The following is a 12,920-nucleotide window of genomic DNA, read 5'->3' on the forward strand; positions in this document are numbered from 1 at the left end:
AAATTTAAGAATGATGCAAAATGCCACTGCACGTTCATCTAAAATAAATACCTTAACAGAATTTCCAGTGTGTAGAAGCTTCTTTAAAGTTGAGCCTGAAAGTTTAAAACACTGAGTTAGAAACAGAGTATGTAAATTTATACCATACACACAAAAAAACCTCAAAATGGATTAAGATATTTTCTTTCTTTCTTTCTTTTTAAAAGATTTTATTTATTCATTTGACAGACAGAGATCACAAGTAGGCAGAGAGACAGGCAGAGAGAGAGGAAGGGAAGCAGGCTCCCCACTGAGCAGAGAGCCTGACGAGGGACTCGATCCCAGGACCCTGAGATCATGACCTGAGCTGAAGGCAGAGGCTTTAACCCACTGAGTCACGCAGGTGCCCCTAACATATATTTTTAAAGGTAAGTTATAGAGAGAAAATGTGTACTTATGACAAAAGATACAATTTTTAAGAAATAGAAAACTGACCTTCAGAAACAAAGCAATGTCATAGGAGAGAGAGATATCTTTAAGATGAAAGTTCTTTAAATATGAACCTCTTTAAAACTCTTAAAAGAGAGTCAAAATGATTGCTATTAAAGTAACATACATGCCCACAGCAGTTTAGATGTAAATATCTCAGCAGGCATAAAATAAATGATTTTTTCTAATCTCTAAAGTTAAAAATAAAACTTCTGCTCACAAAACATTCTGCAAATACTCAAAACAGTATGTTTCTTTCCTGGTGGTGACAATCACATTTATGGGTTCGGTCCTCTAGTGGAATCTCTGGTCGCCGCCAAGGAGAAGGAATCAAAGTTTACTCAGAACTACACCAGTCAACTGCGAAAACTCTGGTGCTGCAGCTGGCTTCAGTGAGAAGTCTCTCTCATGAGAATGGAAACATATTACCTATTATTCTGTAAATGTGTTCAGGTCTTAGTATGGAGATGGCTTGGCAAACCCCACCTAAATATCAGGTGTAGGCTCTCAATGGGATCTTAACCTGAAAGAAGGAAGCAATCTTTAAAAAGAAAAATGTATTGGAAGTTAGGCAAGAAGACCTTCCCTTCCAAATTTTTCTGGGGAAAAAACTACTTAGATCTCCTGAAGAGAAGTTTCAGGCAATAATTAAAACTTGGACGTCACGTCATATTTTCCCCACGACCTTATTTCAAAGAGATGTTCCACCAAGAAATAGAGCCTGTCTCAGCAAATTCCTACAGGTCATCCTGATGTGGATACATATATGCATGTTAGTCAAATGCATACAATTTTGTAACTGCTGTGCCATTTAGAATACTGGGGCTTAGTGGAAACTCACCATTGTTAAGACTACATGACAGCACTAAGTCACCAGTGGTTTGTGAATAAGTAAGGGAAGTTAAGGTGCCCTCCTCCCTCTACTTCTCCTGTCACCAAACCCTCTCTAATAATTTTTGGTCTACAGCCAGTAGCTACTGGGCTAAAGCTTTCTCACAGCTACGGTTGAAGTACCTGTGCTCACGGGACTGTTTTATCCCATACTTCTCCTTAATCTGGGGCCTTGTCTCTTGCCTCCATGTTCATCCATTCTTGGACAAAGTTTGGTGTGCCTCAGTTTAATATTGGCACCAGTGTGCCCATGAGGACCTCAAGTGTCAACAGACACTCCACTCCTCAAGAGATTTGAGATCAAGTCTGCACACACTGCTCTCTTCCCAGACATCTGGCAATTCCATCATCTTGCAACACATTCTTGGAAACACTTTCTCCCGGTCATAGTGCATGACCACTGTTGTCAGCCCTTTTTCTTCTTAGAATAGGCCCACAGTTTTACTTTTAACATTTGGCTTACCCACAGTTGTCTATATTCAATCATTTCTACATGGAGAGAAGAAAAATACTCATACAAAGGACAGACCTTATAAAGAGGCAGAATGTCTGATCCATATCTGCCCATAGTCCATTACTTTTTTTTTTAATTAACCTGATAATTTGTTAGAGCAGCAATGGAAAATGAATACATACATATTTGATCTAGCCCATCTTGTTGTATTCTGAAACTCCTATAGGTGTGAAGTAGTACGGGTTGGGAGTTACAAACCAGAGTCAGAAGTCAGACTGCTAAGGTTCACATCTAGGTTCTGTACTTACTGTATAACCTGAGTCAGTTCCTTAACTCATTCCTGAGTCTTCTCATCTGCAAAATGGGATACAAATAGTGCCTACTACAGCGGATTGTTAATGAAGTTTTAAATGAGTTCATATATGCAAATGGTTAGGAGAGTGTCTACTATTTGAAAAGTACATTTTACACACAAGATAAGGCATCAGCTATATTTTTTATTCTTTCTTTCTCTCTCTCTCTCTCTCTCTTTCTTTCTTTTCTTTCTCTTTGTTTTCGAAGGAAGCTCTATGCCCAGCATGGAGCCCAACTCAGGGCCTGAACTCACAACCCTGAGATCAAGACCTGAGTTGAGATCAAGAGTTGGACGTTTAACTGACTGAGCCACCCAGATGCCTACTGAGGCACTCTTTAAATAAGAACAACATTAAAAAGAAAATTTGTGTAGTAGGGCCACATAGTATAGTGTTTCAACATGGAAATCAGGGATAAATACTTGAGAGCTATGCACAGCCATTTTAATATTTCTCAAGGTCCTAAGTTCATAAAGATATCGTTACTCTAACTACCATTATGAAATCCTTTTCATTTTAATTTCAAAAAGTTTCTCCCTACATATTACACCTTTTTGGACTTTTAAATACCCCATCCACACTATGGTTATGCCCACCCCTATCTCCTTCAGGTGCCTCTTCTACCCTGTGGTTGCCACTATATTGATTCATGTGAAAAGAAATTGAATAAATGAGTAAATGAAATCTAGTCGGACTAAATTCTATGAATTAGATTCAATTAATTGGACTGATTCTATGAACTTCTAACTTCTATTGGCTAACTTTTATTGTATTCTATAAACATTCTTTGAATGTGAGTCTTACTGCTTTTAAGGAAGGCTGGATCTAGGACAAGAAGAGTGAGGGATCTGGACAAGATTTAAGGGAGCACCAAAAACTCAGTAATTAAAATAAGTACTATTTTAACATAATAGCTTCTAAAAGTCAAAATTAATGCAAAAAATCCAATGATATGTCTCCAAAGGCAAAGGAAACAAAAGCGAAGATGAACTTTTGGGACTTCATCAAAATCAAAAGCTTCTGCACAGCAAAGGAAACAGTCAAAAAAACAAAGAGGCAACCCACGGAATGGGAGAAGATATTTGCAAATGACAGTACAGACAAAAGGTTGATATCCAGGATTTATAATGACTCTCAAACTCAACACACAAAAAACAGGCAATCATATCAAAAAATGGGCAGAAGATATGAACAGAGACTTCTCCAATGAAGACATACAAATGGCTATCAGACACATGAAAAAATGTTCATCATCACTAGCCCTCAGGGAGATTCAAATTAAAACCACATTGAGATATCAGCTTACACCAGTTAGAACGGCCAAAATTAGCAAGACAGGAAACAACATGTGTTGGAGGGGATGTGGAGAAAGGGGAACCCTCTTACACTGTTGGTGGGAATGCAAGTTGGTGCAGCCTCTTGGAGAACAGTGTGGAGATTCCTCAAGAAATTAAAAATAGAACTTTCCTATGACCCTGCAATTGCACTCCTGGGTATTTACCCCAAAGATACAGATGTCGTAAAAGAAGGGCCATCTGTACTCCAATGTTTATAGCAGCAATGGCCACAGCCGCCAAACTATGGAAAGAACCAAGATGCCCTTCAACGAAAAATGTGGTCCATATACACTATGGAGTATTATGCCTCCATCAGAAAGGATGAATACCCAACTTTTGTAGCAACATGGACGGGACTGAAGAGATTATGCTGAGTGAAATAAGTCAAGCAGAGAGAGTCAATTATCATATGGTTTCACTTATTTGTGGAGCATAACAAATAGCATGGAGGACATGGGGAGTTAGTGAGGAGAAGGGAGTTGGGGGAAATTGGAAGGGGAGGTGAATCATGAGAGACTATGGACTCTGAAAAACAATCTCAGGGGTTTGAAGTGGCAGGGGGATGGGAGGTTGGGGTACCAGGTGGTGGGTATTATAGAGGGCACGGATTGCATGGAGCACTGGGTGTGGTGAAAAAATAATGAATACTGTTATGCTGAAAATAAATAAATTTAATTTTAAAAAAATCCAATGAACGTTATTAACGTTTTAAATAAGTACCAGAGTTCAGCTGAGCCATACTGGACCCCAAGGTAAAAGGAAAACTGTGTGCCACTACAGATAGGATTTTAGGGATTTTTGAAAGGTTAATTTTTTTCCAGAACATTTAAGTGTTGAAAAAATAATGAAAAAACAAAATTTCAATATCAAACAATCAAAAAGTATTAAAACTCACCATTAGCTTAAGTATTTTGTTTATAACACAGAATACATTATAATTTTATTTTCCTGGCTTTAATGGAACAAATTCAGCAATATTTTCAAAATCTTCTTTGCTTATCTCATTTTCAACTGTGAGAACTGCAAGGCTTGACAATTTCTCTTGACAAAGTAACAATATTTAGATATCTTTTTAAGGCCGATAGTTCACAAACATAATCTAACTTTAATATTATAAGATGGTTTATTACCTTGTTTCAATTTTTAAAAAAACTCTCTCTGTATCATGCCTCAAACCAAATAATAAACAAAGGCAGTATACCACACCAGGAAAGGCATAAGAACACAGAGAAACAGACTTTGGGTTGCGCTAACATGCAAGGTGTGTTGGAAAGTTGCCAGTCAAGCAGGAACAGAACTTTCTGGCACTACAGTATCTGGCATACAGTAAGCACTAAGAGGCCAATAATCCACAGAAGAATTTGAAATTAACTCAGAAGGAATCAAGGACTTAAATGTGAAACACATTAACTATAGATTTTCTAAAAGAAACCATAGAAGATCTTTGTGATCTTGGGCTAGGTAAAGATTCCTTAGGTCACCAAAAGTGCAATCCATATTAGAAAAATTTATAAGCTGCACTTTATAAAAACTAAAAACTTTTCCTCTTTGAAGGGCACAATTAAGGGAATGAAAAGACAAGTCAGAGATGGGGAGAAAATATTTCCAAGTCACACAGCTGATAAAGCACTTAAATCTAAAATATATAAAGAACTTTGAAAACTCAATATTAAGAAGACAAACAACCCAATTAAAAATATGGTCAATCAATTCAAACGTAGAGGCTGCCCAAGATATACAGATGGAAAATAGCACAAGAAAGATGTTCAAGATCACTATTCATGAGAGAAATGCAAATTAAATCCACAATAAGATACTACTACCACTAAAATGAAAACACTGATCACACTAAGTATCAGTGAGAATGTAAAGTAACTACAACTCTCATACTGCTGGTGAGAATGTCAACCATTATGGGAAGCAGTCTGGCTGTTAAACATAGAACTTTACACGATTCAGCTGTTCCACTCTCAAGAGACAGGAAAGCACGTGTGCACATACAGACTTGTACACAAATGTTTACAGTAGCTTTGTTTATAGCCAAACACTAGAAGCAACCCAAATACCCATCAACAACTGACTGACTGGATAAACAAACTATGGTGTATCTATACAGTGGAATGCTATACTACTCAGTAATAAACTATTAATAACTGCACCGAGACAGAAGAATCTCAAAATAATTAGATTGAGTGAAAGAAGCCAAACAAAGAAGAGTATTTACTACATGATTCTATTTCTGTAAGATTCTAGAAAATCAAACTAATCTAAATTACAAAAAGCAGATCACTGGTGACCTGACGACTGGGCAGGTGGGTGGGAAAAGGACATAAGAAAACCACTGGGGGTGGGGGGAGGAGACCGGGTGGGGGGAGGAGACCAGATGGTGGAGAAGTAGGAGGCAATGTTTCAACTGGTCCCCTAAAGTGAGCTGATTACCTACCAAAGAACTCTGATCACCCATGAAATCAGCCTGAGATTATAACTGTATACTTCTGGATCTCTATGGAGGCAGAAGACGCCAGTGGATGGGTAAAGTGGAGTGGGAACATCAGACTGATATCAAAAGATAAACAAAAGGTGGGGGGAGCCACCAGACGTGACCTATTGGAAAGTAATACCCCAATAAAAGAGTGCCCGGTGATTGGGGACCAGCATTAGAGTCTGGTTGAAAGCACTCAAAAAGAGCAAAAGATCTTAAGGGGAAATTGGTGGAATTTGGCGGTTAGGCACAGGGACTTAAGCCCACGGACCCAGGACAGCCACCACTGGTGGGTGGAACCAAGAGAGCTAAGCTAGGAAGCCAGGTCTTGGTCCCTGAGCTGCCGGCAGGCCTGAGAGAGTCTGGGTGGGGGTGCCCATTAGGGAGTCTGGTGTAACGTCAGCCGGTGCTCTCTAGAACCACAGCCTTTTGTGCTCTGTACATGCACTGCGTGACCAGAGTCTGAGTCGCGCTCCACACCCTCCCCTGAGAGAGGTCTGTGCAGGTGTTCTCTAGGACCAGGAGATTCTAAACACCCTCAGCCAGGGCCAGTGTGAAAATCTCAGTGTGCTATCTCTGGCGGGTACCTCTCTGGCAGTCTGGACCTGCCCAGACAGCCAAGGCTAGTATTTCTCGTGGTTTTGGGTACAAGAGGGAGTTCCTGTGACCCCAAAGACTGTGACTGGGGACGTGCTCTGCCAGTGGCAGATGGGGAATTTATGTGATCTGGAGATGCCAGAGGGGAACAGACTAAGGCTTCTCTCTGAGATGGAGGTCTGGGAGCAATTTGCTTTCCTCTAAACCTCCAAAGAAGTGTGAAAAGCCACCAACGGGAGAAACAAACAAACAAACAAAAAACCTCCAGAGAACAAAAGCCTGGAAAACCGGTTTCCTCAGAGCCCAGCCCCTGGATGAGGGTAGGAGGACTCAACTCTAGCAAGACTCCCTGAAAAACCACGTGGAAGGCTCCTCCCCCAGAAAGCCAGCCAAAAAACCCCCCAAAAACAAAAAAAAACAAGAGGACAACCACTACTTCATAGATACAACTTTAATTTTTAATTCGTTCCCACTATTCTGTTTTCATTTTTTTAAATATATAACTTTTACTATCATTATGAGATGTTCAGTACATCAAATTCCATAATAATCTTTTAACCTGAACTTTTTTGATACATATACCTGTGTTTTTCTTTTGCTTTTCTATTTATTTATTTATTTTTTAATATTCATACAGAGATAAGCTTCAAGGTAATTCCCTTTCCCCAATCAATGTTACCCCTATATGTAGACCAGTTTTAATCCCCCTTTATCTCAGGAAAGTTGAGTCCTTTAACAAAGATATCAAGATACATCCAGGAAGAATCAAAATAACCTCCTCGCCCACACTGAGAATTTATAACCACCTTCCCATCTTTTTCTTGTCAGTGTTTCTGTGTACTTGTTTATGTTCTGGTAGTACATAAATCTTATACTTGGGGTTCATTTTGACTGGGTTCTTTTTATTTATTTATTTATTTATTTATTTATTTATTATTATTTTCCTCTTGTCATTTACTTTTGTTGGTCTTTTTCTTTGTCTCTTTTTGTTTGTATACTTTATAAATCTTACCTTTGGGGCCCATTCAGGCTGGGCCTTCTCTTTTCTTTTTTCTTTTTTTTTTCCTATCTCTCTCTCTTTTTCTTTTTTCTTTCTTTTTGGTGGGGACTCTCGATTGATCAGAAGTGTTCCAGAGTGCGCCTTGCCTGCACCACAGTTGATACATTCAGCTACACATCCGTTCAGCCATCTCTCACCAAAATGACTGTGAGGAGGAATGCCCAACAGAGGAAAAATTCAGAGACTGGGCCCTCTCCATCAGAGCTTTTGGATATGGACATAAACAGTATGTTGGAAAGGGAATTCAGGTAAACAATCCAGGCAATAGCTAAGCTAGAGGAGGCCTTTGATGACAAAATGGAATTGATTGGTCAGAAGTGAAAGCCACCAGAGATGATGTTAATAATGTTCTCAATGAGTCCCAATCTAATCTAAAAGCCAGGGTAACTGAGGTAGAAGATAGAATTAGTGATCTGGAGGACAAACTGATAGAGAAAAAGGATCAGGAGGAAGACTGGAACAAAAGTTTAAAGGGCATGAAAACAGAATTAGGGAAATAAATGATGCCATGAAAGGTTCCAACGTCAGAATTATTGGAATCCCTGAGAGGGAGGAGAAAGAAAGAAGACTAGAAGATATAGTTGAACAAATTCTCCAGGAAAATTTTCCCAATTTGGCGAATGGAAACAGCATTCATGCAGAAAGGTTTCCCCCCAAGATCACAGAATCTAGAAAGACCTCAAGACACCTAATTGTGAAAATGATGAATCATAATTTTAGACAGAAACTCTTGAAAGAGGTAGGGGGAAGAGATTCCTTAAGTACAGAGGAAAGCCCATCAGAATAAAGTCAGACCTGTCCACAGAAACCTGGCAAGCCAGAAAGGACTGGCAAGATGAATTCAGGGCACTGAGAAGAACATGCAGCCAAGAATACTTTATCCAGCAAGACTGACATTCAAAATGGATGGAGAGATAAAGAGCTTCCAAGACCAGCAAGGTTTAAAAGAGTATTTGACCACCAAGCCGGAACTACAAAAAACATTAAGGCGGGTTCTATAAAAGAGGAAAAAAACCCCAAGATTATCATTGAACAGAAATATATGCAGTGAATCTAACAAAGACTTCACAGGTAACACGATGTCAATAAAAACGTATCTCTCAATAATCACTCTCAACATGAATGGCCTAAATGCACCCATAAAACGGCACAGGGTTGCAGATTGGACAAAAAGACAGGACCCATCCATATGTACAAGAGACCCATTTTGAACCTAAGGATACATCCAGAGTGAAAGTGAAGGGATGGAGAAGCATCTTTCATGCCAATGGACCTCAAAAAGATGGCTGGGGTAGCGATTCTCATATCGGACAAATCAGATTTTAAACTAAATACTGTAGTCAGAGATATAGAAGGACACTACATTATTCTTTTTTTTTTTTTAAGATTTTATTTATTTGATAGAGATCACAAGTAGGCAGAGAGGCAGGCAGGGAGAGAGAAGAGAAAGCAAGCTCCCTACTGAGCAAAGAGCCCAATGTGGGGCTCGATCCCAGGACCCTGGGATCATGACCGGAGCTGAAGGCAGAGGCTTTAAACCACTGAGCCACCCAGGTGCCCCACACTACATCATTCTTAAAGGGACTATCCACCAAGAAGATCTAACAATTGTAAATCTTTATGCCCCCAATATGGGAGCAGTCAATTACATAAGAAAACTGTTAATTGGGTACCTAGGTGGCTCAGTGGGTTAAGCCTGCCTTCAGCTCAGGTCATGATCCCAGGGTCCTGGGATCGAGCCCCACATCAGGCTCTCTGCTCAGCAGGGAGCCTGCTTCCCTTCCACTCTCTCTGCCTGCCTCTCTGTCTACTTCTGATCTCTATCTGTCAAATAAATAAGTAAAATCTTTTAAAAAAAAGAAAAAAGAAAACTGTTAATCAAGATAAAGAGTCATATTGATATGAATACATTAATAGTAGGAGATCTTACCACGCCACTCTCAGTAATAGATCATCCAAGCAGAAAATCAATAAAGGAAAAAGAGCATTGAATGACACATTGGACCAGATGGACCTCATAGATACATACAGAACATTCCACCCTAAAACAACAGAACATTCATTCTTCTCGAGTGCACAGGGTCACAAATCAGGGCTCAACCGATACCAAAAGACTGAGATTATTCCCTGCATATTCTCAGATCACAATGCTTTGAAACTGGAGCTCAAACACAAGCAAAAGTTTGGAAGGAACTCAAACACCTGGAAGCTAAAGACCAGAATGGCTGGATCAACCAGGAGATCAAAGAAGAACTTAAACAATTCTTGGAAACCAATGAGAATGAAGACACTTTGGTCCAAAACCTATGGGATACAGCAAAGGTGGTCCAAAGAGGGAAATATATAGCCATTCAAGCCTCCCTCAAAAAAATTGAAAAATCCAGAATACACCAGCTGTCTCTACACCTTAAATAACTGGAGAATCAACAACAAACTAAGCCAATCCCACACACAAGAAGGGAAATAATCAAGATTAGAGCAGAGATCAAAGAGATAGAAACTAGAGACACAGTAGAACGCATCAATGAAACTAGAAGCTGGTTTTTTGAAAGAATCAATAAGATCGATAAACTATTGGCCAAACTAATCCAAAAGAAAAGAGAGAATGCCCAAATTTACAAAATTATGAATGAAAAGGGAGAGATCACAACACACACCAAGGAAATAGAAACAATCATCAGAAATTATTATCAACAGTTATATGCCAATAGTTAAGCAACCCAGATGAAATGGATGCATTCCTGGAAAACTATAAACTTCCAAAATTGAACCAGGAAGAAATTGAAGACCAGTATCTAGTAATGAGATTGAAGCAGTGATCAAAATCCTCCCAAAACACAAGAGCCCAGGACCTGACAGATTCCCTGAGGAATTCTACCAAATTTTCAAAGAAGAAATAATACCTATTCTCCTGAAGCTGTTTCAAAAAACTGAAGCAGAAGGAAAATTTCCAGACTCTTTTTACAAAGCCAGCATTACCCTAAACCCCAAACCAGGCAAAGACCCCACCAAAAAGGAGAATTTCAGACCAATATCCATGATGAATATGGATGCTAAGATTCTCAACAAGATCCTAGCTAATAGGATCCAACAGCACATTAAAAAGATTATTCACTATGACCAGGTGGGATTTGTCCCGGGTTTGTAAGGATGGTTCAACATTCACAAATCCATCAATGTGATAGAACAAATCAATAAGAGAAGAGAGAAGAACCACATGGTCCTCTCAATTGATGCAGAAAAAGCATTTGACAAAATCCAGCATCCGTTCCTGATTCAAAGTATAGGGATAGAGGGAACATTCCTCAACTTCATAAAATCTATCTATGAAAAACCTACAGACAGCAAGTATCAGCCATCCCTCTCAGATCAGGAACACAACAAGGATGCCCACTCTCACCACTCTTGTTCAACATAGTATTAGAAGTCCTAGCAACAGCAATCAAACAAAGAGAAATAAAAGGTATCCAAATTGGCAATGAAGAAGTCAAACTCTCTCTCTTCGCAGATGACATGATACTTTATATGGAACACCCGAAAGACTCTACCCCCAAACTACTAGAACTCATACAGCAATTCACTAACATGGCAGGATACAAAGTTAATGTACAGAAATCAGTTGCTTTCTTATACACTAACAATGAAAACACAGAAAGGGAAATTAGAGAATTGATTCCATTTACTATAGTACCAAGAACCATAAGATACCTGGGAAGAAACCTAACCAAACAAGTAAAGGATCTGTACTCAAGGAACTACAGAACACTCATGAATGAAATTGAAGAAGACACAAAAAAGATGGAAGACCATTCCATGCTCATGGATTGGAAAAATAAACATTGTTAAAATGTCTATATTGCCTAAAGCAATCTATACTTTCGATGCCATTCTGATCAAAATTCCACCAGCATTTTTCAAAGAGTTGGAGCAAACAATCCTAAAATTTATATGGAATCAGAAGAGACCCCGAATTGCTTAGGAAATGTTGAAAAAGAAAAAGAACTGGGGGCATCATGTTGCCTGATTTCAAGCTTTACTACAAAGCTGTGATCACCAAGACAGCATGGTACTGGCATAAAAAAAGACACATAGACCAGTGGAACAGAGTAGAGAGCCTAGATATGGACCCTCACATATGTGTCAAATAATCTTCGACAAAGCAGGAAACAATATACGGTGGAAAAAGTCTCTTCAATAAATGGTGCTGGGGAAATTGGGACAGCTACACGTAGAAGAATGAAACTTGACTGTTCTCTTACACCATACACAAAGATAAACTCAAAATGGATAAAAGACCTCAATATGAGGCAGGAATCCATCAGAATCCTAGAGGAGAACATAGGCAGTAACTTTTTCGACATTGACAACAGCAAGTTCTCAATATATGTCTCCAAAGGCAAAGGAAACAAAAGTGAAAATGAATTTTGGGGACTTTATCAAGATCAAAAGCTTCTGCACAGCAAAGGAAAACAGTCAAAAAAACAAAGAGGCAACCCACAGAATGGGAGAAGATATTCGCAAATGATAGTACAGACAAAAAGCTGATATCCAGGATCTATAAAGAACTTCTCAAACTCAACACACACAAAACAGATAATCATGTCATAAAAATGGGCAGAAGGCATGAAAAGACACTTCTCCAATGAAGACATACAAATGGCTAGCAGACACATGAAAAAATGTTCATCATCACTAGCCATCAAGGAGATTCAAATCAAAACCACAATGAGATACCACCTGACACCAGTTAGAATGGCCAAAATTAACAAGATAGGAAATAATGTGTGTTGGAGAGGAAGTGGAGAAAGGGGAAGTCGCTTACACTGTTGGTGGGAATGCAAGTTGGTACAGTCACTTTGGAAAACGGTGTGGAGATTCCTTAAGAAATTAAACATAGAGCTTCCCTATGGCCCTGCAATTGTACTACTGGGTATTTACCCCAAAGATACCTATGTCGTGAAAAGAAGGGCTACCTATAACCCAATGTTCACAGCAGCAACGGTCATGGTTGCCAAACTGTGGAAAGAACCAAGATGCCCTTTAACAGACGAATGGATAAGGAAGATGTGGTCCATATACACTATGGAGTATTATGCCTCCATCTGAAAGGATGAATATCCAACTTTTGTATCAGCATGGATGGGACTGGAAGAGATTATGCTGAGACAGCATATGGTTTCACTTATTTGTGGAGCATAAGAAATAACAAGGAGGACATGGAGTGATGGAGAGGAGAAGGACGTAGAGAGAAATTGGAGGGGAAGAAGAACCATGAGAG

The 12,920-nt window shown here is 39.2% G+C and overlaps 1 protein-coding gene across 8 annotated transcripts in view; it reads right to left on the reverse strand.

The window, feature by feature from the left end:
• RALGAPA2 (Ral GTPase activating protein catalytic subunit alpha 2) overlaps nt 1–12,920 on the reverse strand; it is a 322,083-nt gene that overhangs the window by 249,291 nt on the left and 59,872 nt on the right. For all 8 annotated transcript variants that reach the window (XM_045078460.1, XM_045078458.1, XM_045078459.1 and 5 more), the window contains exon 5: nt 52–95. In XM_045078460.1, coding sequence (XP_044934395.1) covers nt 52–95 — 44 coding nt within the window. The remainder of the gene's footprint in view (nt 1–51; nt 96–12,920) is intronic.

Source organism: Mustela putorius, unplaced genomic scaffold, assembly GCF_011764305.1.
Source record: "Mustela putorius furo isolate JIRA1106 unplaced genomic scaffold, ASM1176430v1.1 tig00000253_pilon_pilon_pilon, whole genome shotgun sequence".
Taxonomy (NCBI): Eukaryota; Metazoa; Chordata; class Mammalia; order Carnivora; family Mustelidae; genus Mustela; species Mustela putorius.